Source organism: Hoplias malabaricus, chromosome 17 (genome assembly GCF_029633855.1).
Source record: "Hoplias malabaricus isolate fHopMal1 chromosome 17, fHopMal1.hap1, whole genome shotgun sequence".
Lineage (NCBI taxonomy): Eukaryota > Metazoa > Chordata > Actinopteri > Characiformes > Erythrinidae > Hoplias > Hoplias malabaricus.
Window position 1 is genome coordinate 33,866,450 of NC_089816.1, and position 27,756 is coordinate 33,894,205.

Sequence of the window (27,756 nt, forward strand, 5' to 3'; positions counted from 1 at the left end):
AGTAAAAACGGAGAAAAGAAAGAGAACTGAGTAAAAACAGAGAAAAAAGAAAAAATGAAAACGAAAGAGAACTAAGTAAACTCTGAGAAAATGAAAATGGAAAAGAAAGAGTAACGTGTAAGAGTTTCTCGGCGTATGGCAATAAAAATCTGGAATATTGATCATATCATAGGAGATCAAAACAGACTCATCTTTCATCCTGTTTGAGATTAGATTCAAGCCACTTTTACTCACTGTATGAACTGAGGATAAATATTGGTGTGGAATTCAGTGTCACTGTGCTTCACCATTGATTCTCAGAATCTAATATATTAGCTTCAATATATAAAAAAATGGAATAATTTCACGTATTAGATAATATGAGACTCATCTAAATATCTCTCTTTCTGTGTGTGTGTGTGTGTGTGTGTGTGTGTGTTAGGCATGCAGCCAGTGTTGTATTCCGTGAGGGAAGCATTGGAGGGGAGACCCCACTGGGTCAGAACTGGAACTGAAATATGCTACTATAGGTGAGTACACACACACACACACACATTGTGAATCAATCCACTTTAAGCTGTATTTACAGTAAACTGTGAGTGTTACTTCACGTAGGCACATTTCAGTGAGAATTTGGTGGGATTCGGCCTCTTAAACAATAGTGGTGTCAGCTCCTGTTGTTGGAGGCTTAGTTCTGGATCACTGTACATAGGGCATAGTGACTGTACGCTCATTTGCAGCTGCTCCAGAGAGTCCCCTTCTATTGGTCAGTGCCATACACTGTGCTGTTAACAGTATAGTGACTGTGTGTCAATGGATGCACCTTAAAATGGAAGCAGACGGATCAGACCAAGACATGTGCAGTGATCTCTTATTCTCTGTTGCCCTCAGGAATCATTTCTGCCCCAGCAGGGGTCAGAGGGGTCACTGCTTTTACACCCTGACCTTCACTGTGATCTTCAGGCATGAGGAGGATGTGTGCTACCTCGCCTATCATTTCCCTTACACCTACTCTGCCCTACAGGTACGTGTGTGTGTGTGTGTGTGTGTGTGTGTGTGTGTGTGGGTCACAGATATGCATCATCTTGTGGAGACCAAAAACAACAGATGCACATGATGAGGTATTGTCTTTCTTTATGGAGACAAAACGTAATATCCCCCTCATAAAAATCAAGTTGTATATTTTATTGTGTGTTGGAGTGTGTCTGTGTGTGTGTGTGTGTGTTTGGATTATGTTTTTGTGTGTGTGTGTGTCCGTGTGTGTCTGTGTGTGTGTGTGTGTGTGTGTGTGTGTGTGTGTGTGTGTGTGTTTGGATTATGTTGTGTGTGTGTCTGTGTGTGTGTGTTTGTGTCTGTGTTTGGATTATGTTTTGTGTGTGTGTGTGTTTGGATCATGTTTTGTGTGTGTGTCTGTGTGTGTGTGTGTGTGTGTGTGTGCGTTTGGATTATGTTGTGTGTGTGTGTGTGTGTGTGTTTGGATCATGTTTTGTGTGTCTCTGTGTGTGTGTGTGTGTGTGTGTGTTTGGATTATGTTGTGTGTGTGTGTGTTTGGATCATGTTTTGTGTGTGTGTGTGTGTGTGTGTGTGTTTGGATCATGTTGTGTGTGTGTCTGTGTGTGTGTTTGTGTCTGTGTTTGGATTATGTTTTGTGTGTGTGTGTTTGGATTATGTTTTGTGTGTCTGTGTGTGTGTGTGTCTGTGTGTGTGTGTGTGTGTGTGTTTGGATCATGTTGTGTGTGTGTGTGTGTGTGTGTGTGTGTGTGTGTGTGTGTGTTTGGATCATGTTGTGTGTGTGTCTGTGTGTGTGTTTGTGTCTGTGTTTGGATTATGTTTTGTGTGTGTGTGTTTGGATTATGTTTTGTGTGTCTGTGTGTGTGTGTGTCTGTGTGTGTGTGTGTGTGTGTGTGTGTGTGTTTGGATCATGTTGTGTGTGTGTGTGTGTGTGTGTGTGTGTGTGTGTTTGGATCATGTTTTGTGTGTCTGTGTGTGTGTGTGTCTGTGTGTGTGTGTGTGTGTTTGGATTATGGTGTGTGTGTCTGTGTGTGTGTGTGTGTGTGTTTGGATTATGTTTTGTATGTGTGTGTGTGTGTGTGTGTGTGTTTGGATTATGTTTTGTGTGTGTCTGTATGTATGTATGTATGTATGTATGTGTGTGTGTAAATGAGGATATGTAAACATGAAGATGAAGGACAAATCTCAGTGATGTTCTTCAGTGTCTGAACACTTGTATAATCTCATTTACATACTCTGTCAGACACATATTTCAAAAAAGTGAGGATAATTCCTTTCTTAATGGCACGGCTGTTTAAAAACATAATTATACAGCAGGGAATAAACCGGATCTCCGGTAACACTGAGTTCTCTGAGCTGCTCCAGAGTGGGTTTAACTGCGGCTCTAATATAAAGAGGTTACGGTACCACTTTTATTAATTATATTGTGAAAACTTTAAAAGTCAGTAATAATCCTTTGTAACACAGAGAGAGGAAGTGTGACAGTGACCTGCTGTTTGATTCTGAAAGAGTTAAAGGATGAGCTCAGAGCTGAAGAGGTGAGTTTAGTCGTGTCTCTTGTTAATGTCCACACCACGTCATCGTCGCTGTATAAAAGACACTCTGTCGGTGGGTGGTTCATTAAAGGGTTAAACATGTTAACAAACCTGTGCCGGAGCTTACGGGGTTAATGTCGACTGATGGAGGAGGCACAGTGAGGTCAGTATTCGGCGAGAGCTAAGGTTTAACTGGAGATGGATGCGGGTTCACTATTTGGCAAACAGCAGGTCAGTGTTACCCTTTCTATCTGTGTGTTATAACTGATCATTAATGACTATTAATAAATAACTATTAATAAACAAATTTTAAACCATTCATAAACCTTTATAAGCGCCGTCTTTTTCTAAAGTAGCACCAGAGTATATTTACCATTTATATTGATGTCGATAAATCAGCTGAAGAACAGATTATTTTATCTTGTGTGTGTGTGTGTGTGTGTGTGTGTGTGTGTGTGTGTGTGTGTGTGTGTCTGGATACAGTCCCACCTGCAGGTTCTGCAGCGTTCAGTGGACCATCGCAGTATTTACTTCAGGCAGCAGACGCTGTGTAAAACCCTGGCTGGGAATCCCTGTCCCCTCATCACCCTCACGGCCAGCCCATCGTCCAGAACCTGGAGAGACTTACACCAGCTCCGTAAGTCCAGCAGAGACACAGGGGCAGGGACGCCTTCACCCCATTCACATTATGGGGTATTAACACTGTCCAGGGCATTAAGACATGATCATAAACAACCAGCACATAATACAGCTGTGAACAGGTCACTGTGATCCAGTCACTCAAACCACATTCAGAGAGAGTTTGAGAAAATGAATGTGTGAATCTGTCCACAGGTGTGAGGGTGTGAGTGACTGGGTGAGTGTGTGACACTGTCTACAGGTGTGAGTGACTGGGTGAGTGTGTGAAACTGTCCACAGGTGTGTGTGTGTGTGAGTGACTGGGTGAGTGTGTGAAACTGTCCACAGGTGTGTGTGTGAGTGACTGGGTGAGTGTGTGAAACTGTCCACAGGTGTGTGTGTGTGTGTGACTGGGTGAGTGTGTGTGTGTGCGTGTGTGAGTGGGTAAATGTGTTTGTGTGTGTGTGTGTTCGTGTGTGACTGGGTGAGTGGGTGAGTTAATGCAGGGTCGGTTATGTTTATATGTTTGGCAGTGGTGTGGCAGATGAGGTGGCTGACAGCTGCAGGTGTGCTGATGTATGTCTGTGGGGGGCAACAAGACTGGGGCATGTTTACCCGTCTGCTGGTCTCCTCCGCAGGGGAACGGCGCCCCCTACCTGCCCCTCACTGCTGATGAATCTGGACAGGAGACAGCTGCAGTGTTTCCCTGTAGACCAGAACTCAGCATATGGCAGAGTGCTGGAATAACACCCTGCTGAGACACACACTGTTACCACACACACACACACACACACACACACACACACAAAGTCTCAGTGGAAAGTGGCAAAGTGACCCTCCTGATCAGCATCTTCTGTCTCTGCGGCTGATCAAACAGCATCTGTTATTTTGTTATTAGCTCATGTACCATGGTGCATTATGTGTGTGTGTGTGTGTGTGCGTGCATGTGTGCACATATGAATGTGTGTGTTTATGTTTGTGTCTATACATACAACACCCAAAAAATTGCATATAAAATTGATATAAAACATTGTATTTCAAACAGTAGTCAATCAGCCTACTATCTCTCACAGAGCAGACTAGGGTTTGATGCCCAGCTCAGGCAGGAACACCACACTGTACCAGGACAAGACCTTGGGCAAGTGTTCTGACACTGCATTTGCCTCTGTAACATGATTAAAAATGCATTTGCTCCTCTGCCAAAAGCTGTAAGTGTAAATAATTTACAAACTGAACTGGAGCTTCACTGAGTTCCTCAGGATGTTGTAATATTAAAGCCCTGCTACTTATATTTGCTCAGAATAAACAATAACTTGCAGAGATTTTAGGACTGCATTAAAGGTGGCATCTACAATTGTGGGGAAAAGCTGTTCTCTCTCTGGTTTGTTCTGGTTTGGTCTTTCAGAAGCTTCACGTCTTTTAAGGTGGAACGGTGTGTTTGAGGGGGGAAAATCTCCATTGTTTGTATGTGTCTGAAGTGTAACTGTCTAAATACTTATTCACTGTTTGAATTCCCAGAGAAACTCATGTGTAACTCGAGTTGTTTAGTTTTGTAGCACTGTCACTAATGCAGTTAGCCATCTCCCGAGTTTGGAAACATTTCCACCTTAAATTATCTGAAACAGCAAAAATAAGTCAGTGTTACCCCACTATGGAGCAGGAATAGAGCAACATCCTCATCTCGGTTGGTGCTTTTCAGCGTTTGGAGTCTCTCCGTTGTCTAAAAACCTCCAGATGGCGTTTCTCTGCCGTGAGCAGAGAGAGAGAGAGAAAGCCTAGCACCGGACCCAGATGCTTTGTTTTTTTAGTATAAGGAATTCAAAGAAAATCCTGAGCTTTTAAAACTTTTATGCAAGAATATCCTGGAAAAATTTAGTTTTGCACGAGTAAATTCCAGACAAATTATGTGAAAATGTCTCTTACGTTTGCCAACATACTGTCAAATAAAAGTAACATTGTCCTCAACACAGTCAGTTCTATTTAGTATCAAAAGTATTCAAGATTTCTGCTTAAAACATCTGCTGAAAAACTCAGCTGTAGCATTTAATCCTGCTTAAAGATTAGATCGGATTACAGAATCCAAAAAACATATCTGTTTTGAAAAACCCAGTTTTCAACTTTAATCCAACAGGACTGTTATAATTTAGTAGATACCTTTTTGGACAAACTGCCCCAGCAGATTAACCTTTAATTAGACATCTGAACTGCTCCTTTTAATTATTAAAGTCAGGTTTTGATAATCACTGGACAGTTTCCCCAAGAGTTGTTCCTCACTAAAGCCCCTCATTTGCTTCTTTATTGCTCCAAAGGTCTCGGATGTGATTAACGCTAATCGGCCTCCTCCTATAGCAGCGCCCAACGTGGGGCTTTAATAATTACAGCACAGTCCAGGTCATGTGTAATTGTGTCATGTGTAATACGGCTTTGTTTGTTTCCCGTTCAGAGATAGGGAGCGTTCATCGCAGTAAAGCCAGGGTCCGTTCTGCATGGCTTAATTAGAGGCTGATGAATTTGCATGGCTATCTGCCGTCCCCACACACAGAGAAACGTCCCGGTCTCCATGCCAACGTCTTTCTGTTCCTACGTTTAGGAGTTGAGAAATGTGTGGCCAACCATTTGCATTATGCTAATGACATCGTAGTAATTGCCTGCGCAGCTGAGCCGAGTTAGAACGATGACTGGACTTCAGTTCAGGCTTGAATATTTCTTGCTGGTATAAGACGAGCTGTCCACAACCAGGTCAGTGTGTCCTAGCATCAAATGATAGTTCGTATTGTGCCTAACAGTAATGTGGTGAGGACGAGGAGACAGGATACAGCAGTGACTGTGGTTTATTAAACACAGAGGAGGAGACATAAACATAAATATATTAACATTAAGAAAAGAGGGAACACCTGTGAGGTCTGGCAATTGAGCACAGGTACATCTCAAAGGGGGCGTGGTCAAGCAGGGAAACCCAGAGGACATCAAGAGGAGGTGTGGAGACATCGTCCCAACCAAACCAAATCTTTCTTTCATTCATTTGTTCATTCATTCCCTCTCTCTCCTGCCCTTATTCACACACTCACTCATATCATCCATTCACTCACTCTTTCTCTGACTTCTTCCTTTAAAAACACACTGTCTCTTTCCTTCCCTCCACTATTCACTTGTTAATTCAATCAATTTCTCTCTCTCTCTCTCACTCTCTCTCTCAAGCTCTCACTCGCTCTCTCTCTCTCTTTCTCTCAAGCTCTCACTCGCTCTCTCTCTCTCTCTCTCTCTCTTGCTCTCTCTCTTTGACTTTCTCTCGTGCTCTCTCTCTTGTGCTCACTTGCTCTCTCTCTCTCTCACTTGCTCTCGCTCTCCCTCTCTCTCTTGCTCTCGCTCTCCCTCTCGTTCTCTCTCTTGCTCTCTCGCTCTCTCTCTCATTCTCTCTCTCTTGTTCTCACTCTTTGACTCTCTCTCTTTCCCTCACTCGTTCTCTCTCTCTCTCTCTCTCTCTCTCCTGATGATTGGACTCCATTAATAAGAAGCAGGATCCATTAGCATTGTCCGTAGGCTGTGTGTGTGTGTTTTGTTTGTTTTAGTCGTCTGTCCGCCATCGTTCCTCCATTCTCTCCACGTACACAGCTGCCATCTCTCACTCTATCACACACACACACACACACGTCGAGCTACATTAGGTGCAGATAATGACTTTGGAAACACATTCTCAGCTTGTCTCACTTTGCTGGACTCTCCATAGAACTGGACGTCATTAAAATACAAACACGTCTTCTTTTAAAAAAAAACATGGCTCCTGAAAACGCACCCTTCACTTGCTGGAGCAGAAGTGGAGCTAAAACTGTCTCTCAGCTGTGTCCCCATTGCTCTGTAATGACCAGTAACTGGTCTCAGATGTTAGCTGAATTATTTCTAGATGTATGTTACGTGCAAAAACTACTTTTAAACAATAGATTTTCAAGCTACAAGATACTCGTGATTAAAAGAAGCCAAACAACAGCCAAACTACTCTCTTATCTGCTTTCACACACTTTTTTATCAATGGTTTGTGTGAAGCAGACGCAGATGTTGATGGTGTTGAGCTCGGCAGAGTGCAGTGGAAAACAGAATCCACTCCGGCAGATGTGCAAGCCATATAACGTTCAAATGGTTTCATGGTTTTGTGAAGCACATCAAAGACAAAGCTCGATGCGTCCAACTGGAGAACAGTAGGCGTCCAGCATCTCTGAAAATGCTACACTGTTTCATGAAAAGGTTGCGAGATTTTATACAATGCAGTGTTTGATTTGGTAATTCTCCTGAAGCTTAATTTAACAAAGAAAAGCACAAAGGAAATACTTTAATGTTGTCTCTGAACTTGAATTCATTCATTCATTGTTTGTAAGCGCTTATCCAGTTAAGGGTCACGCAAGGCAGGAAAACACCCAGGAGGGGGCGCCAGTCCTTCGCAGGGTGATACACACTCACTCACACTTTTGAGATGCCAATCCACCTACCAACCCAGAGGAAACCCACGCAGACACAGGGAGAACACACCACACTCCTCACAGACAGTCACCCGGAGGAAACCCACACAGACACAGGGAGAACACACCACACTCCTCACAGACAGTCACCCGGAGGAAACCCACGCAGACACAGGGAGAACACACCACACTCCTCACAGACAGTCACCCGGAGGAAACCCATGCAGACACAGGGAGAACACAGCACCCCTCACAGACAGTCACCCGGAGGAAACCCATGCAGACACAGGGAGAACACACCGCACTCCTCACAGACAGTCACCAGGAGGAAACCCATGCAGACACAGGGAGAACACACCACACTCCTCACAGACAGTCACACAGAGGAAACCCACGCAGACACAGGGAGAACACACCACACTCCTCACAGACAGTCACCCGAAGGAAACCCACGCAGACACAGGGAGAACACACCACACTCCTCACAGACAGTCACCCGGAGGAAACCCACGCAGACACAGGGAGAACACACCACACTCCTCACAGACAGTCACCCGGAGGAAACCCACGTAGACACAGAGAGAACACACCACACTCCTCACAGACAGTCACCCGGAGGAAACCCATGCAGACACAGAGAGAACACACCACACTCCTCACAGACAGTCACCCGGAGCGGGACTCGAACCCACACCCTCTAGGACCCTGGAGCTGTGTGACTGAGACAGTTCTGTGAGTTGAAATTTGTCTGTTTTCACTCGATACATGACTTCAGCTACTCAACAGTCTGTGACTGACGCTGCCTGAGTCTCATTTTCATGATGATCATAGAAAACAGATCTGGACCTGGTCAGTGAAGCTGATGAAATAACCATAGACTTCCCAGGAATATATGTCCCTTTAATGACACAGTGTGCTTCTCTAAAATCCCAGTGTAAACCCCCCCCCCCCCTCTCTTATCTTGACCATTCTTTTATTTCTGTTTTCTTCCTCTCCTTTTTCTTCTGTTCTGTCTCTTTGTCTCATTTTCTTTACTTCTTCAATCCTTTCCCAATGATTTACTGTCTGTCTCTTTCCCTACATTTCTGCTCTTCATCTATTGGTTCTTTCTCTCTCTCTCTCTCTCTCTCTCTCTCTCTCTCTCTCTGGTCTGATGTTGGCTCTGTTCCTATAAATCCAAGCAGATGACAACCTTTTGCACTCCACCTCTGCACACGGATGCTCTGAGTGTGTGCGGAGGAAGTAAGGAAGCTCTTTATTAGGCACGTGTGTGTGTGTGTGTGTTTGAGACTGGGTCATGTTGAGTGTGTTTAGATCAGGAGTGTGTGGGTATCATCCCACTGAAGCAGCTCTGAGCGCTGATAAACACCAGCCTTCATTAACCGGAGCCTGCGTCCTCTCTAATGGAGACGGGGTCAGATGAACGAGGGCGGCTGATGTGGGTTCCAAAGCTGTGTGTGATCTTCGTCGCTCTGCTGTGTGTTTCATGTCCTTTATTCATTCCTGTCATATCTGATGAAGGGGGAAAGGAGAGCAGTTTATTCCCAGGATCAGTACCTAGCATAAAGGATTGTGTGGAGGATGAAGACGGTAACATTGCAGTGAACCAGTGTTTTACAGTTAATACGTGATACGAGCGAGTGACAACATAAAATCGGGAGGCTTCTGTTATAATAAACATGACGACAGACATTTTGATAGAGGCTCCCTTTCTCATTCCGAAGCATTGTGCCTATCTGATAAACAGTGCACTCTGTGTCCAGTGGTTGGTGTGTTGTAGAGAGGAACACTGCTGGCTTCAATGTGTCAGACCAGGCCTCTGTGTCCTGTCTGGAGAAGCACAGCTCACTACACAAGGCAAGTTTATTTATAACACACCTTTCAACCACTATGGCAACTGAAAGTGTTTTACAGAAGCAAAAGGGTGACTGTCTGTGAGGAGTGTGGTGTGTTCTCTCTGTGTCTGCGTGGGTTTCCTCTGGGTGACGGTCTGTGAGGAGTGTGGTGTGTTCTCTCTGTGTCTACGTGGGTTTCCTCCGGGTGACTGTCTGTGAGGAGTGTGGTGTGTTCTCTCTGTGTCTACGTGGGTTTCCTCCGGGTGACTGTCTGTGAGGAGTGTGGTGTGTTCTCCCTGTGTCTGCGTGGGTTTCCTCCGGGTGACTGTCTGTGAGGAGTGTGGTGTGTTCTCTCTGTGTCTGCGTGGGTTTCCTCTGGGTGATTGTCTGTGAGGAGTGTGGTGTGTTCTCTCTGTGTCTACGTGGGTTTCCTCCGGGTGACTGTCTGTGAGGAGTGTGGTGTGTTCTCTCTGTGTCTGCGTGGGTTTTCTCTGGGTGCTCCGGTTTCCTCCAACGCTCCAAAAACACTTGTTGGTAGGTGGATTGGTGACTCAAAAGTTTCCGTAGGTGTGAGTGAATATGTGTGTGTGTGTGTGTGTGTGTGTGTTTGTGTCGCCCTGTGAATAAAAAGAAAATACATAATTAAAAAAGCCTTAGAACAGCACCTCAGAAAGGCTTTTGCACAAAGTGTTACAAATAAAAACAGTACAATAGAAGAAAAGACAGTAAATTAGAATGTGAAATATATGTAATGTGATGGTGCTCTCCTCCGGTGTGTTGGACTGTCCAGCGGGGTGAAGTCAGACCTCTTTAAAAGATCATGGTGTACTTTTGCAAATCCTGTGATGTCAGAGCAGGAGTGTCTGGATTGATTAGACCAATCTCACTGATGCTCTTCCCCTGTTTACCCAGAGACACGGCACACTCGGCAACATCAGGACGTGTGTGTACTTTCACTGATGTTGTGAGTCGCATAAAAACAAATTCAATCTATGTCCCCATCGGAACAGGACACATTATTCAGGGGGATGTCTGTAATAAAAAGTTTCTCCTCTGTGATAAATCTCTTGCATCCAGACAGCAATGAAAACTAGAGGACCGTCGAGTTTCTAACTCCTGAATTACATCATGTAATCACACGTGAGCTTCTAGTTCTCAAATTAATTTCTATTATATAAACATAAAGGTAGGGCTTTTGTAAATGCAGCTGCCGCTATAATCACTCCTTTAATCAGCCTGCATCATCTCCCTTTTCTCACAGACTTTATTTGATTTAATTTATTTTTTACCTCCTTCAGATAACTCTTAGGTGAAGTCTGTAAAACTTTTAACACCTTCAACAAGTAACTGCTTCAGTAACTTTTCATATTTGTATTGTTTTGATGATGCTCTGAATCTATTTTCTGTGAGTTTCAAGGGAAACGTACACTCAGAGGGTAAATACGGTGTGCAGCAGTTCTCAAACTCCTATTATATCCAAAGTGAGGTGAGATCCGCCTGTTAAAACAGAGATTTGTTTCCAGACAGGATTACAATGATCAGATGATAACAGAGTTCAGTGGAAAACAGTAGGTAATTCAGCTTGTTATTTTCTCAGAGCACTTCGGGGATAAATACAGTCACAGTCGATTCAGACGGAAATAAATCTACACAGTAAAAGAGAGAGATTTACCCCAGGACCCCATGGAAAATGAATCCAGTCTGGATAGGGCTTTTGCTGTGGCTAGTTTGTGCTGGACATCTGCATGTCATTGTGATTGACAAGTCAGGCACAGTACAGATGGCTTAGTGTGAGTACATCCACTGACTTAATGCCACACTTTCTGATGTTTCGTCATAGCTACACGTCTCCCGTTTCCGTATCGACTCTCTGCCTTTATCAAATCATATCTCTCATTATTGAGAAGTACTACAAACAAATCAAAACAACAAACGGCACAGCTGTGCTCATCTGATTTGTTTCAGGGGATTAAAAATAACACAATCCTCAATGATTCCCACCTCCAGCCTGGTTGTTCCAGCACACTGAGATTCAATTAAACACGGAGAATTAAATGAAGGAAAGGAGAATATACACACAGTGGCTTCAGAAACTCATTATGAGAGATCAATAGCGCAGCGACCAATCGCGCTAACGTGGACTCCTTTGACCATCCTTTGTCAAGTGGCGGACGGGGCCACAATAGTCGTGCTAAATTAAATTTTAATGCGTTTCTGATAAGCTGTGTCCAGCTCGGGCGGCCGTGCCAAATGCAAGCTTGCTCAGGAGGGTGATGTAATTTTCCTGCTCGGATGAGATGAGTTGAGGCATACTTCAAAGGAGACAAGACCGGAGCAGAGCTATTGCCGTTTGATGTTTTGACCTCACTGAGACAGAGGTTTGAGATTTGGCGAGATGCTTTAGTCGAGTTTGTCCGTTCCGTTCTGTTCTGCTTTGTGATGAATGTTAGTAGAACAGTGTCTGGTGCTTTACTTTGCTTTGCTTTATATGTTTATATGTTCAATTCTAATTCAGACTTTCATTCATTCATTCATTATATGTAACCGCGTATCCAGTTCAGGGTCGCGGTGGGTCCAGAGCCTACCTGGAATCATTGGGCGCAAGGCAGGAATACTCCCTGGAGGGGGCACCAGACCTTCACAGGGCAACACACACACACACATTCACTCACACACTTACACCTACAGACAATTTTGAGTCGCCAATCCACCTACCAACGTGTGTTTTTGGACCGTGGGAGGAAACCGGAGCACCCGGAGGAAACCCACGCAGACACAGGGAGAACACACCACACTCCTCACAGACAGTCACCCGGAGGAAACCCACACAGACACAGGGAGAACACATCACACTCTTCACAGACAGTCACCCGGAGCGGGAATCGAACCCACAACCTCCAGGCCCCTGGAGCTGTGTGACTGCGACACTACCTGCTGCGCCACTGTGCCGCCCTAATTCAGACTTTTCATTCCAAATTTGTGACATTAGAAGATTCACTTTCTAATTCTACCTTAAATAGAAAACTGAGGCTGAACTTTTTTGTTTATTGTTCCTCTGATTAAACACCACAAGAGACAACTTTGACTGCTCCACCTTCCGCTCAGAAGAAGCCTTCACTCTGAAACAAACACAGCGCCTCCATCAGGAAAGAAAGCCCTGTGCATTATTTCTACAGCGATATGAGACATGGAGCACAGAGAGCTCTGATTCTGTTCTGATTTATTTCACTCTGTGCAGCGTGAACATGCACCTTCAGGGACTCCTCTATCACCAGAGTTACACCAGGAGAAATAGCTAACTGTGCCAGTTGAACTCTATCTAATTAAATATCTGGCCACTAGGGGGCCTGTGGAAAGAGGCCTTAAGCATCAGGAAACTGCCCACTTCGCAGCTTCAGAATCCACACCCTGATATGTGTGTTATTATCGCTACAGCTCTAGTTGGATATGAATTTGTAGATTATAACACTTGTTCTGTGTGTGTGTGTGTGTGTAGGGAACCGGCCCTACGTGATTCTGACAGCAAGGGTTCACCCCGGTGAGAGCAATGCCAGCTGGGTAATGAGAGGCACGCTGGAGTTCCTCTGCAGCAATGACCCTGTAGCTGAGAGTCTGAGAGAGGCCTTCATCTTCAAGATCATCCCCATGCTGAACCCAGATGGAGTCATCCACGGCAAGTACGAACACACACACACACACACACAAATCTTCGTATCCATTGTTGCTGGCCTGAATCTTGATTGCTGCCTGAGTTGTGAATACTGCCTCTGTCGTTTTCTTTCTGTGCTCAGCTTTGGAGAAACTGCACTGTGTAACTTTTAGAGGAGGGAAGGAAATCACCCCTTCCCCTTCATTTCAGGACAGTGTTGTAAAACTGAATTAAAATCTGTGCAGAGGGGAGCCCAGGAGCAAAAATACCAAATCTTACCTAGTGCTGCTTATAGAGACTTTCAGCTGTTAGCAGTGTACTACTATGACATACATTAACTCTTTACTGGCATATGAAACTGCGTGATGATGATGATGATGATGATGGTGTGACTGTGGGTGGTGATTGGAGCTGGGTGGTCATAGAGTAATAAATACCCACTGCATAGTACTCTACTGTATTCTACAGGGTGGGCCATTTATATGGATACACCTTAATAAAATGGGAATGGTTGGTGATATTAACTTCCTGTTTTTGGCACATTTGTATATGGGAGGGGGAGAACATTTGGGGAAATGAGTGCTACGCTGTGGGCTCTTGCTGAATAACCTCTCAGACATGTCAATGGCTGTAAACAAAGAGAAACTTGTAAATAACTCATGAAAGAATAAAGTTACGTTAAAACCAAGCACACCATTGTTTTTCTTGTGAAATTCACAATAAGTTTGATGTGTCACATGACCCTCTTCCCATTAAAAAACAAAAGTTGAATCTAAAATGGTCAACTCCAAAATGGCCACCATGGTCACCAACCATTTTGAAATGTTTCCCCCTCCCATATACTAATGTGTCACAAACAGGAAGTTAATGTCACCAACCATTCCCATTTTATTAAGGTGTATCCATATAAATGGCCCACCCTGTATTTGTTTAATTCCTGATCACTTTTCCATTCCCACAACCCCCTGTTGTTGTCTCTAACCCCGTCTCTAAGGGGAACAGTGGGCTTTGGAAACCACAGCAACGGCAGGGGTAACGTTAAGCAGTGTTTACTCATGGTGTATTGGTGTGTTGTTGTTGTTGGCCTTAGCATTAATAAGGTGTAATTGAGGATACTTTTTTCAGTAAAAACCTTCAGAACGGCAGCCTGTTTCAGACCAAACAAGTAACCAAACCCCATTACGTACCGCACTGTTCTCTGAGCATTATGCTCCTGTATTACTCAAGGCAGCCTTTCGCTCCAGGTGCACACGCTGCACTGCAGCAGTAACGCATGCATCGCGCTACAGTTCTATTTTTGCTGCTAGCAGTTGCAAGGTAGAAGACAGTATAGATGTAATTAAGTATTCTCATTATATCGAGCCGTACAGCTGCAAAATAAAAATGGCTACAGCTCTAATTTTACTCTGCAGCTTTAGCACAAACCCCGGGAAAGGTCAGATTCCGTCGAGAACCTGTTCATGGAGATCCCACTTCCTGCAAAAGGTGAAGAAAACACTGCTTAATACAACAGTACGTAGTATTTTTACCTTAAAATTACATCCTTAAAATCACCGTGATTCTACGCTGAGCTGTAGTAGGGACAATAGGGCCTCTGTCGTTGCTACTCCAGATCAGCACTGCAGAAACAGCACTATGTAACTTTTGGAGGAGGGTAGGATATTGATGTTGATTTAAGGAAAGTTCTGTAAAAGCAACAATAACAAATATTCCCTAGTGTTGCTTTAAGTTATTTATGCCACATTTCCACCGACCAGTGCAGAGATGTAGGGTTCGACACTCGTTTCGTTTTTAAAGTATTTTAAACGACAAATGCAGTCGTTTAATTTGGACAGTGCTTTTCACAGGATGGTAGATGTCTAAACACACGTCTTGGTCCAGTATCGTTTGTAATTAAAGTGTGTGTGAGAATGTGACGTGAAGGAGATGTGCCTTTGTAATTTGTGTATTTATTCATCAAATAAATAAAACTTGTTTAAATGAACATTTAGAGCCGGTAACTTTTTGAGAACAAGCCAATCACGCCTCATCAATGGTGAGAAATCGTCGTAGATCCGGCTCTCAGCGCTCGCTGCGCCGCTCCTGGTGTGAAATCAGCTTAAGGTCATCAGTGTTTTGCTTGTGTTGTGTTATAATCACATAATCACATCATTAGCGCATGATTGCTGTTAGATTCCTGGCTTTGGGACGGCGTGTGACGTATGTTTCCCTGATTGTGATCTAGTTGCTGGTTGTTAGATGAGGTGAAGCAATGCTTTTGAGGCCCATTTGCGGTTTTTAACACCTAAACATCTACAGTTATTACTGCGGTAATTATGTAATTACATGATTGGCCGTTTGTGGAGGACTGTGATTGGCCGAGAAGCTCGCTGGCCGTAGTTTGGAAGCAGTCAGTTGATTGCAAAGTGAATGGTCTTGTCTCTCAGTTGATGTCCTCTATGCTGTATACCATAAACAACTGGTACACGGCAGTCTTGCTGGTAAAATGCACATGCATTAACATTGGTTCTTAGCTTTTTGAAGTCGATATATTCTCCCTCGTCTCCACAGTGGAACACAGTGCTGTTTCTTAATGAAACGTCTGTGACCTGCTTTGGTCCAAACCCCACGAGCCCCACAGCAGTGTTCTCCCCCTGTGTAAACAGCCCCTGTTCAGAACGCCCGCTTTCAGCACCTGTTCCTTTAAATGATAATGAGCCGCTCGCTGTTCACCCCGACCCCGAGCGCACAGCAGTGAGGAGCGAGGAGCAGAAGCTCTGGTTTTTAGCCGTTTTCACTCTGTTCTCTTTCTTCTCCGTTTTTACTCAGTGCTCTTATTTCTCCGCGCTCGTTGTGTCTGTTTTGCTGAGTTTAACCTCGTCTTTGCGCTCTCACATAAACATGGGTCCAGCGCTGTGATTGGCCAGACTCAGACGAGGGGGCGGGGCCATTCTAAAGTCTCCGCACTTGACGTCGGAAGCGAAGCAGAATCAGAACGACTCGTTTTATCCCGTGTTTTCAGACTCAGGCAGCGCACAAAGAAAACTGACTGGGAGGGTTCTTGTTTCACAGTGTGTGGGTTGGTGGTCTCCAGATTCACACATTAATATGCACATGCACTGAACAAAGGAGTTTTTCATTTTTTGTCCCCTTCAAATTGTAGTTCAATATTGTTTTGATGATCGCTCTGAGCCAAAGCACCTTGTTCTGTTGCTGTTCTCAAAAACAGGGCGTAGTTTGGACACCTGTCTCCATCAACTGCTCCGAAGTCACCTTTAAGAGGAGGTGGGCCACTAAATACAGACACTTTCCCCACATTCATTTATATGCTAATGTGGTTTTGCATAGACATAGATGCTGAGGTGTTGCGAGCCCTTTGAAATGGAAATCGTGATTGGACGTGTGAAAAGGTCACATTTGCTTCGATCGAATTCATCATGGACTTTGGAAAAATCTGAGGCGAAATATTCATATCATAGGTCAAGGCGTCTGATCTTGTGTTGGAGCTGGTTTTGTCTGTTTTGGATTGTATTTTAATATTTCTCTCTCTCAGAGTAAGGGCAGTGTGTGTGTGTGTGTGTGTGTGAGAGAGAGAGAGAGAGAGAGAGAGAGGGGGAAGAGCGAGACAGAGAAAGAGAGGGGGGGAAGAGCGAGAGAGAGAGAGAGAGAGAGAGAAGGAGAGCGAGACAGAAGGGGGGAGAGAGAGACAGAGGGTAAGAGAGGGAGAGGGAAAGAGGGAGAGAGAGGGGGAGAGAGATAGAGAGAGAAAAGGGAGAGAGAGAGAGAGAGACAGAAAGAGAGAGGGAGAGAGATAGAGAGAGAGAGAGACAGAGAGAGAGAGAGGGGGAGAGAGATAGAGATAGAGAGAGAGAGAGAGAGAGGGGGGGAGACAGAAAGAGAGAGAAGAGAGAGAGAAGAGGGAGAGAGAGAGAGAGAGGGAGAGAGAGGGGGGAGAGAGAAAAGGGAGAGAGAGAGAGGGGGGAGAGACAGAAAGAGAGAGGGAGAGAGATAGAGAGAGAGAGGGAGAGTGAGAGAGAGACAGAGAGAGAGAGGGAGAGAGAGAGAGGGGGAGAGAGATAGAGATAAAGAGAGAGAGAGGGAGAGAGGGGGGGAGAGAGACAGAGAAAGAGAGAGAGGGAGAGAGGGGGGGGGGAGAAAAGGGAGAGAGAGAGAGAGAGACAGAGAGAGAGAGAGGGGGAGAGAGATAGAGAGAGAGAGAGAAAGGGGGGGGGGGAGAAAGAGAGAGAAGAGAGAGAGAGAGAGAGAGAGAGAGAGAGAGAGAGAGAGAGTGTGTATATGGACTGTTTAACTGTTTCCCTTTCTAAAACATGGAGATGAATTTTAATGTATTAAAGGTGCTATATATATATATATATATATATATATATATATATATATATATATATATATATATATATATATACATTTAATTAATTCATTCATGCATTCATTCACCAACCCATCCATCTGTGAGTAGGAAGATCCAAGAGAAATATTTAACCCATCTTGATCCCCTCACTAACCCTGAAAGGCATCCATGTGTGGGGCCACCTTTTATAGGCAATGTCTATGATTCCCCTCCTAGAGAAGCACACACCACATCATGCCGCCTTCCGAATGAGACAGTCCTCCTCTCGAGAGCGCGCATACGCTCCCTAACACACTGCAGTGTGTGTTTCATCATCATTTCTCTCGTTGTTGCTTCTTCGCGCTTTTCGGAAATTAAAGGTTCCACTCAGTCGCTCTTCATCAAGGTCTCGCTGCATTCTCGATTCTCCCCGTGGTTCTTTCTAAAGCTCTTAGGGAATCCTTGGCTAGGGAATGGTTTGGGAATTCTTATCGATGCTCCTTCCAAGGCTGCACCTATGTTTCTGGAGGAAAACACTTCAGAACAATGTCTGCTGGAGAAAGAGCCCTACAAACTTCAAGAGCTTTTATTGAATCAAAGTGAACGGCACCTGAACACCAGCCGTACCGAGGCTCTTGAGCGGAACAGCCTTTGATTACACTGCTTTCATTCTCTCTGTCTTTCTCTCTATTCATTTCCCCTTGAGGATCGACGCCCTTAAGCCCTGAGTCCTTTTCTTCATGCCTCGCCTTGTGCTCCCTCTGTCTCTCTCTGTGTCTCTTCAGGTACGTCTTCAGTACGTCTTGTTTCTCTGGGAGATCTCTCACTCTTTGCAGGCTGTGTTTATCTGTGAGACGCCTCTGAGAAAGTGCTCAGGTTTGCTTCAACGCGCTCTGCGATCTCTAACACCTGTCACGCCAGCCGTCGTCCCTGAGATGGAGCACCTGCTTTCACATATTCTCCATAACCCACCTTTTCAGGCGGCTTGATAGCAGCAATGCATCTTAAAATGAAAGCTACGCTGCCGTTGGCCAGTGACAGTGAAGCCCCCTCGCGAATCAGAATCAGTTACCTTTGCTGTAGGTGGGTTTCTCATAAAGGGATTGAGCACTAGGCTCGGACTAGACTTTGCTTTTAGTGGAGCATCTCTATCTCTGTCCAGGAAACTGGCCTTAAGTGTGTTACACACACAGGAGACTGGTTTTGGTCGGTACACACCTGGGTAACATTTATCCTGGATGTCTTTCTTGCTCTCATTCCTCGTCTCTATCTCTCTGTGTTTTGCTATCTCTGTCTCATTTATTTCTCTTTCCTCACCTCTCTCTCATAGTCTCTTTCACTTGATCTGTCATCTGTCATTCTCTTTACCCATCTCTCTCTCTCTCTCTCTGACTCACACACTCCTCAGTGTCCCAGTCCTACTGTGTGTCTAATGTAATCATGTCTGATCCATCCAGAGCTCCAGCGTCTCTCTCCCTTTACAGACCTTCATTATTCATCAGCACCGAGCGGCAGTCTCAGTCTTTCAGCTAACACACACTCAGTGTGTGTGTCTGCAGAGTGTTCTGGAGTGTGAGTGTGTGTGTCTGCCAAGTGTGTGTGCCCTGTGTTTACACTCTTACACTGCTTAGATTTGATGTGTTGTCGTAATTTTGAATCTCGGGCAGAGCAGCAGGTAGTGTCTCTGTCACAGCTCCAGGGTCCTAGAGGGTGTGGGTTCGAGTCCTGCTCCGGGTGACTGTCTGTGAGGAGTGTGGTGTGTTTTCTCTGTGTCTGTGTGGGTTTCCTCTGGGTGACTGTCTGTGAGGAGTGTGGTGTGTTCTCCCTGTGTCTGTGTGGGTTTCCTCCGGGTGACTGTCTGTGAGGAGTGTGGTGTGTTCTCTCTGTGTCTGCGTGGGTTTCCTCCGGGTGTTCTGGTTTCCTCCCATGCTCCAAAAACACCTGTTGGTTGGTGGATTAAAGACTCAAAATTGTCTGTAGGTGTGAGTGTGTAAGTGAATGTGTGAGTGTGTGTCGCCCTGTGAAGTACTGGCGCCCCCTCCAGGGTGTGTTTTCTTCCTTGCGCCCAGTGAATCCGGGTACACTTCGGACCCACCGCCGCCCTGAACTGGATAAGGGCCGCAGACAATTTTTCATGCAATTTTACTCTATTTCTATAGCATTCTTACTGTATCCCCTTTTAGCCCCTTCTCTCTCTCTCTCTCTCTCTCTCTCTCTCCTCCAGGTCAGTAAATCCTCTGTGTGTGTGTGTGTGTGTGTGTTATTGTGTGGTGGTTTTATTCTCTGTAAGAATAGTTTGTGGTCTGGGTTCAATAATGGCGCTCTTGTCCTTTTTTTTGTCCCACTCTCACCGTGGGGGAGTTGTGGAGGGGCGGGGTAGGTTGTGTGAGGGGAAAGGTGTGTGTGTGTGTGTGGGGGGTATCTTCGCGTGATATAAAAGGATGATGATGTAAACTACACATCAATGGCAGCTGGAGACATTGAGCAGCGTGGGGTGTAATACGTGTCCCAGGGCTTCGGTGGCAAACAGCAGACGAGCCTGGGGCCAGTCGATTGAAAACATTTTTCACATGAGGAGGGCCCTCAGCAAGGTCCTCCATCACAAGACGCCACGTGTGTGTGTGTGTGTGTGTGTGTGTGTGTGATTGCCTCTCACTCTGAGCGCTCAGAGCCTGGAGTGTGTGTGAGTGGTGTGTGGTGGAGAAGCAATTCACGCTGCTCCTACACAACAAATGACCCCAGCTCACACACATCCATCTGTGCTCCCTCCATTCAGAGACCCACTAACACTTTAATCAAAGGTTAAATACAACACAAGACTCGCTACACAACTGCTGTTTATGTGCAGCATCTAATAATACAGGCCTTTCCTCTATCAGCCATAACATTAAAACCACCTTCTTGTTTCTACCATTGAGGAGCACTCTGCAGTTCAACAATTACAGACTGAACTGACCTTTTTAAGGTGGAAATAAACGTTTGGATATGAAAACTAAATGACTTTTAAGGTGGAAGAGGAAAAAAAAAATCACTAATCAACTATTGACACATTTAACCCTAGAAGCGCCGAGAGCCGGTCAGTGTTTGAGCACGGTTACTGACTTTACTCAGAGCGCTGTGTGGGAGGGAGGTCAGCGGAGCCCAGAGTGGTCACAGTGTCAAACCAGCGGCTCTCTGTGCTTCCAGGTCTCAGTGGGTCAGAGAAGGGCAATGCTCCTAGTGTTAAGGTGGAAATCCATTCATTCATTATCTGTAACCGCTTATCCAATTTAGGGTCGCGGTGGGTCCAGAGCCTACCTGGAATCATCGGGCGCAAGGCGTGAATACACCCTGGAGGGGACGCCAGTCCTTCACAGGGTGTTAAGGTGGAAATGAAAATTCAAATATTAAGCTTGGCAGTTCCAGAAGTAAAAACAGTGGCGGTTTGTTCTCTTTTTGCCTCGGCGTCTCCTCCCTCTCCCTCTGTGTTTCCTCTCCATCCAAAGAGGAGCCGGTTCCTACATGACGTCACTGTCAACTTTAACACTCACTGAAAATAGAGTCCAGAAAATAAGTGTGTGTGTGTGTTTAGAATCCACTGTGTGTGTCTCACAGAACACACACAGGTGTTCCTTTTAACACCAAGGAAACAAAGATGGCCCCTCCCTTTCTGTCATGGGAAAATAAAGTGAATAGAGAGTGGACAGTGAGTGGACACTGTGTTTATCGCCAGCAGCACTGCTGTGAGTGATCCATGCAAACCAGTGCAACACACACTAACACACCCTCGGTTAGGGTCCTGGGCATTGAAGAACATGGTGAACGCTGATTAACAATGTTTGCCAAGCAACAGATGGACAATGAGTGAAGAAACGTGGTCATTTAAATGTTGTGGCTGATGTGTGTGTGTGTGTGTGTGTGTGTGTGTGTGTGTGTGTGTGTGTGTGTGTCCATCTTCTCCCTTTGTCTATAACCGATGGTCTGGATGTGTCCAGATGATGCAGGGGTCGATGTGGGACTGATATGAGGTGCCTCTGCGCCTTCGGCTCAGTCATTAAGACCATCCCCGATGACCCTGAGGTAAATTATATTTGACCGCAGCGTTTGTGTGTGATGTCCCGGTGGGTTTCTCCACCCGATCCAATCAGAACTTTCGACCTTCCCGTCTTTAATCTGTCCATCCGCGGTGTGACCGATTTGGAGGGGACGAGCCCCCGTATTGTCCTCCATGCTGATTGATGTTGATTATTTATGCCAGGGGATCATACCACCAGCGTATTGGATATCAATATTTGGCTCAGCGGTCAGCGATGGGACACTAATGGGCAGTTTTCCCGAGCCGCCGTCTCACACATTAGAGACGTGGAGAAGCAAAAGGTCCAATTTGTCTCTGAAGCTGACAAAGCAGGCTCTCTGCGGTGGGGACATGCTGTGAATTCAGAGCCAGCTTCACCGCCCGCGGCGCCAGGCCCTTTGTGATCAGCACTGAGCCCTCAAAGCCCCGCCCACCACTGACCTCTCAAAGCTCCGCCCACCACTGACCCCTCGAAGCCATGCCCACCAGTGCCCCCCCAAAGCCCCGCCCACCACTGACCACTAAAAGCCCCGCCCACCACTGACCACTAAAAGCCCCTCCCACCACTGACCCCTCAAAGCCCCGTCCACCACTGAAACCTCAAAGCCCTGCCCACCACTGACCCCTCGAAGCCATGCCCACCAGTGCCCCCCCAAAGCCCCGCCCACCACTGACCACTAAAAGCCCCTCCCACCACTGACCCCTCAAAGGCCCGTCCACCACTGAAACCTCAAAGCCCCGCCCACCACTGACCTCTCAAAGCTCCGCCCACCACTGACCCCTCGAAGCCATGCCCACCAGTGCCCCCCCAAAGCCCCGCCCACCACTGACCACTAAAAGCCCCTCCCACCACTGACCCCTCAAAGCCCCGTCCACCACTGAAACCTCAAAGCCCTGCCCACCACTGACCCCTCAAAGCCCCGTCCACCACTGTCCCCTCAAAGCCCCGTCCACCACTGAAACTTCAAAGCCCCGTCCACCACTGTCCCCTCAAAGCCTCACCACCACTGACCCCCCAAAACCCTGTCCACCACTGCCCCCCGCCTTGCAGCACACACAATAAAAACACTCACAGTCATGTGTTCACCTTTCCTGCAGATTGAGGATAATCCAAAGTTTGGAGTCTTACCCAAGGACTGTGTTTGTTCTAATGTGATGTTTCTACCTGAGCGGGGAACTGAACCCTGCTCTCTCTCCTGTACTGATCAATGCCTTACACTCAGTGATTCCAGAAAGGCTCCAGACACATCACCCTCACTGATCAGAATGAAGTTGTTACAGAAGATGAATGAATGGATGAATGAAAGATGAAACATTTGTATAAGCTGAATGAATGAATGAATGATGAAGGGCTTACAGAAGATGAGCAATTGAAAGAATAGATGAACGAGGGAGGAAATGTTACAGGAGATGAATGAATGAGTAAATCATTATGTCTGCAGGTGAATGAATGGATGAGTTAATGGATGAACATCAAACAAATTATTTACAAAACTTGACTGAATGAAAGATTGGGTGTTGGTAGATAAACTGATGGACAGCTGAACGCTTTAATTGATTAATGAATGGATAAGTGAATCTAAGTATGTGTAAATGAATGAATACATGAATGAATGATGAAATACAGATGATTGAATGAATGAATGAATGAATGAATGAATGAATAAATAAATAAATGTATGAATAAATGAATGAATGAATGACAACTGAGTGCTTACAGAAGATGTTTGAATGAATAGATGTTTGGAAAATAGCTGGTGGGATGGATGGATTAACTGAGGAATGAATGGATGAGTGGATGTAAGTATGTATCTGGATATATGAATGAACAAATGAATAATTGAATGGATGGATGGTGGGATGTATTAATGAATGAATGAATTAGAGTTCTACGAGTGCCAAAAAGAGCAGAAGCTGGGGAAGAACATAGTGTGGCTACATCAGTTCAGACAGTTCGGCCTCTGAGGCTCAGGTTCTTCCAGTGGGAACATGAAGGTCATAGTGTCGCATACTGATCACCAGGCTGCTCTGTTTACCACACACACACACACACACACACACACACACACACCCCTCTGGAGGATTCATTCGTTCTGCATCCAGACAGGATTTGAGCACAGTGCAGATGTGGACGATAAGTCATGGGTGTTTGGGCTGCTGTTATGAATGTACCGCGCTCCATATCTCTCTGAGAAAGTTGAATTCTCAGAGTTGCACACCTCCAGAATCAGAGCGGAGTGAAGGAGAAAGTCAAAATCTCACAGAAGGCCATCTTTGGCTCCATCTTAGAGAAGTTGGACGGGGTGTAGTTTGTCACTGGAAGGAGGGGAAAGAGAAAACAACAGAGAGGAGATAGAGAGCAGCACCAGACTCTTCACACTGGAGAGATGGATTAGGATTAACTTCTTGGAAGTTGGTTTTATTCATATTTTCTCCAATTTCTCTCCCTCTCACATCCTCTCTCAGTGTTTTGAAGTGACACTGACGTGGTGGTGGTGTGTTAGTGTGTGTTGTGCTGGTGTAGAGTGGATCAGACACAGCAGTGCTGCTGGAGTTTTTAAACCCTGTGTCCACTCTCTGTCCACTCTGTGAGACACTCCTCCCTCGTTGGTCCACCTTGTAGATGTAGAGTCAGAGACAGTAGCTCATCTGTCGCTGCACAGTGTGTGTCGCTCGTCCTCTAGTCCTTCATCAGTGACACAGGAAGCTGCCCCCTGCTGGCTCGGAGGACTGTTCTCTGTCCAGCAGTGACACTGACTGATCGGGCATGGTGATCTTCGGCTCATGTGCAGCTGCTCCAAACTGTGCAATTTAGGGTAAATTATTTCAAGTGGCCTCCACAAACAATTGGACATGTAGTGATGTGAGATGATGGTGTGTGTGTGTGTGTGTGTGTGTGTGTGTGTGAAGGGGGGGGGGGTTCCTAATCTCAGTCCTCTGAGAGCTGGCAGTGTCTATCTGTCTATCTCCAGCTGGAGGAGGCTGCTAGCTGCTAGATTAGCACTGAGCTGGCGGCTCCATCCATCGCGTTAGAAGCCAGTCCCCTGCGGGACGCTGATGGTTCGGGCCATGCCGGGTCAGGACGAGGATGTAATCTCACACCCCGGGTCATAAATCCACCACTCTCCATTAAAACACTGCACCCCACCCAACATCTCTGCTCTCAGAGGCTCTCATACCACACACTGTTCTCCCACATACGCACCACCTGCTCCTGCCAGCCTTTCAACACAAGGAGTGAGTGAGTGACTGTGTGTGTGTGTGTGTGTGTGTGTGTGTGTGTGTGTGTGTGTGTGTGTGTGTGTGTGTGAGAGAGAGAGAGAGAGAGAGAGAGAGACTGTGTGTGTGTATATGACTGGGTGAGTGACTGAGTGTGTGTGTGTGTGAGTGACTGGGTGTATGTGTGAAACTGCCCAATGGTGTGAGTGACTGTGTGTGTGTGTGTGTGTGTGTGCGCGTGCGTGCGTGCGTGCGCGCGAGAGAGAGTGACTGGGTGAGTGTGTGAGTGACTGGCTGAGTGTGTGTGTGTGTGTGCGTGAGAGTGACTGGGTGAGCGTGTGAGTGACTGGGTGAGCGTGTGAGTGACTGGGTGAGCGTGTGAGTGACTGGGTGAGTGTGTGAGTGACTGAGTGAGTGACTGGGTAAGTGTGTGAGTGACTGGGTGAGTGTGTGTCTGTGCGTGAGAGTGACTGGGTGAGTGTGTGAGTGACTGGGTGAGTGTGTGTGCGTGAGAGTGACAGGGTGAGTGTGTGAGTGACTGGGTGAGTGTGTGTGTGTGCGTGAGAGTGATGGGATGAGTGTGTGAGTGACTGGGTGAGTGTGTGTGTGTGTGCATGAGAGTGACGGGATGAGTGTGTGAGTGACTGGGTTAGTGTGTGTGTGTGAGAGAGTGACTGGGTGAGTGTGAGAGTGATTGGTTGTGTGTGAGAGTGATGAGGTGAGTGTGTGAGTGACTGAGTGAGTGTGTGTGTGTGCATGAGAGTGACGGGGTGAGTGTGTGAGTGACTGGGTGAGTGTGAGAGTGACTGGGTGAATATGTGATTGACTGGGTGAGTGTGTGTGTGCGTGAGAGTGATTGGGTGAGTGTGTGAGTGACTGGGTGAGTCTGTGTGTGTGCGTGAGAGTGATTGGGTGTGTGTGTGAGTGACTGGGTGAGTCTGTGTGTGTGCGTGAGAGTGATTGGGTGAGTGTATGAGTGATTGGTTGTGAGTGTGTGATTGACTGGGAGAGTGTGTGAGTGACTGGGTGAGTGTGTGTGTGCATGAGAGTGACTGGGTGAATATGTGATTGACTGGGTGAGTGTGTGTGTGTGCGTGAGAGTGACAAGGTGAGTGTGTGAGTGACTGTGTGTGTATGTGTGTGTGTGTGTGCGTGAGAGTGACTGGGTGAGTGTGTAAGTGACTGGATGAGTGTGTGTGTGTGTGTGAGAGTGACGAGGTGAGTGTGTGTGTGCGTGAGAGTGACGAGGTGAGTGTGTGATTGACTGGGTGAGTCTGTGTGTGTGTGTGAGAGAGTGACTGGGTGAGTGTATGACAGGAGTGAGTGTGTCCCGGGTGTGTTTAATGATTCTGGGTGGACTCTGTACTCACACTGTCCCTGTTCAGGATGAAGCAGTTACAGAAGATGAATGAAGGAGTGAATGTCAGATCTAACCTCGGCTCTGAAACCCGTGCCGACTTTTACACACCGCTCTAAACCGCAAATTTGTTTCTGGCTGCTTTCAACTGTAATGTAGCAGAAAGAGGACCAAAGCGTCCTGTAACGAAGGTCTGTGTTTGTTGCTCAAAGCGTTGTATTTTGCTCAATTACCTTCCACCACTGCAGATCCCCAGACCCCGCCTCTCTCTGCCCTGTCCACAGCACATTTGAATTCATTTTACTATTTTACAAAGGCAAAGCAAGCCCTCCCAGGCCAATTATACAGCAGAGGTCCCGGGTGAGTCGGATAATCAGAGCCTGGCTGAGGATAAAGAGTGCGAATGCATGCGGTGGTCTTATATAACGGAGGAAGAGAAAGTGAAATGGAAATGCAGCTGCTCGTTACAATGAGACGACACAGGGCCTAGCCCACGCTTACTCAATAGTCAGTGGCTGTAAGCCCCATTAGACTCTCCTTGGTAATGACCTCTGGGTTCTGGACAAAATAATGCAAACGGGAGGACAGTGGAGTTCTCATTTCACAGAGTTTAGACACAAGTTGTAGAGTGTTTATAGGAAAATATGACCTCAGACTTGCTTTAAAGGCAAGGCCTTCTCTTTCTGCTCACTGCAGAGAAACTGCATCTGGAGGAATTTAGAAAATGAAGAGACTATAGACTAAAAGTTGGACATCTATTCTTCCAAAATGTCTTCTGAAATTAAAGGGAGCAGTCAGCACTCTGTCTTGTGTTTCTTAATGAAGCGTCTGTGACCTGCTTTGGTCCAAACCCCACGAGCCTCTGTGTAAACAGCCCCTGTTCAGAACGCCCGCTTTCAGCACCTGTTCCTTTAAATGATAATGAGCCGCTCACTGTTCACCCCGACCCCGAGCGCACAGCAGTGAGGAGCCATGTTTCAATGCATTTGATGCTCTTGCGCTGCATAGTCCCTACTCTACCTGACTCAGCTCTATTCAGACTTTCTTTCTTCTCCACCAGGTGAATCAGGTCCTGGTTCTGGAAGCAGGTTCTTGTTTAGTGGCTGTTCTCTCGTGGTTCAGAGCGAGTCGAGTAGGGACTAAACCGTGGTGTGTAAACCTTGCAGAGCGCTGATCGTCCAGAGAGAGTCGTCACTCTACGCCACGCAACGCAGACGACCAGCACCAACTCTCCATCTGTAAAATCTCCAGCTGCAGCAGAGATCACGTTTGTTTTTATCCGACTCACGACGGCAGCTCGTAAAATGACGCCGTGGTCTTTTGAGGAGGTTCAAACGCTCCTTGGATCGGTGGCCGACGAAAGAATCCAGCGAGAGCTGGACGCTGCAACAAGGAAGGAACAAACTCTACTGATCTGTCTGAACTGATGACGGAGCTGTGTTCAGTCCCAAACAACAACAACACGCCAATACACCATGAGTAAACACCGCTTAACGTTAAAAAAAAGCTTGTTGTTCCCCTTAGAGATGACACCAGAGTCCAGTAGAGAGAAGTTCTGGAGGGATGTTCTGGTGGAGTGTGTGTGTTCTGGTACATCCAGGTGAGGCTATATATTGCAGCAGAAGGGTGAATGCCACATGCAAATGGACCCAAAGCAATCACCAGGTCCAACTTGTGGAGACGTCCCCAGAAGACATCACCCTTTCAGTCTTGAGTCTTTT

General features: G+C 46.2%; 1 protein-coding gene across 1 annotated transcript in view; it reads left to right on the forward strand.

Moving 5' to 3' along the window:
- Positions 1-27,756, forward strand: part of LOC136673332 (cytosolic carboxypeptidase 4) — a gene marked incomplete at its 5' end in the record, with an annotated part of 177,911 nt that overhangs the window by 60,599 nt on the left and 89,556 nt on the right. Inside the window, 4 exons of the mRNA XM_066648733.1 lie at positions 422-509; positions 871-1,003; positions 3,009-3,162; positions 12,926-13,106. Coding sequence (XP_066504830.1) covers positions 422-509; positions 871-1,003; positions 3,009-3,162; positions 12,926-13,106 — 556 coding nt within the window. The remainder of the gene's footprint in view (positions 1-421; positions 510-870; positions 1,004-3,008; positions 3,163-12,925; positions 13,107-27,756) is intronic.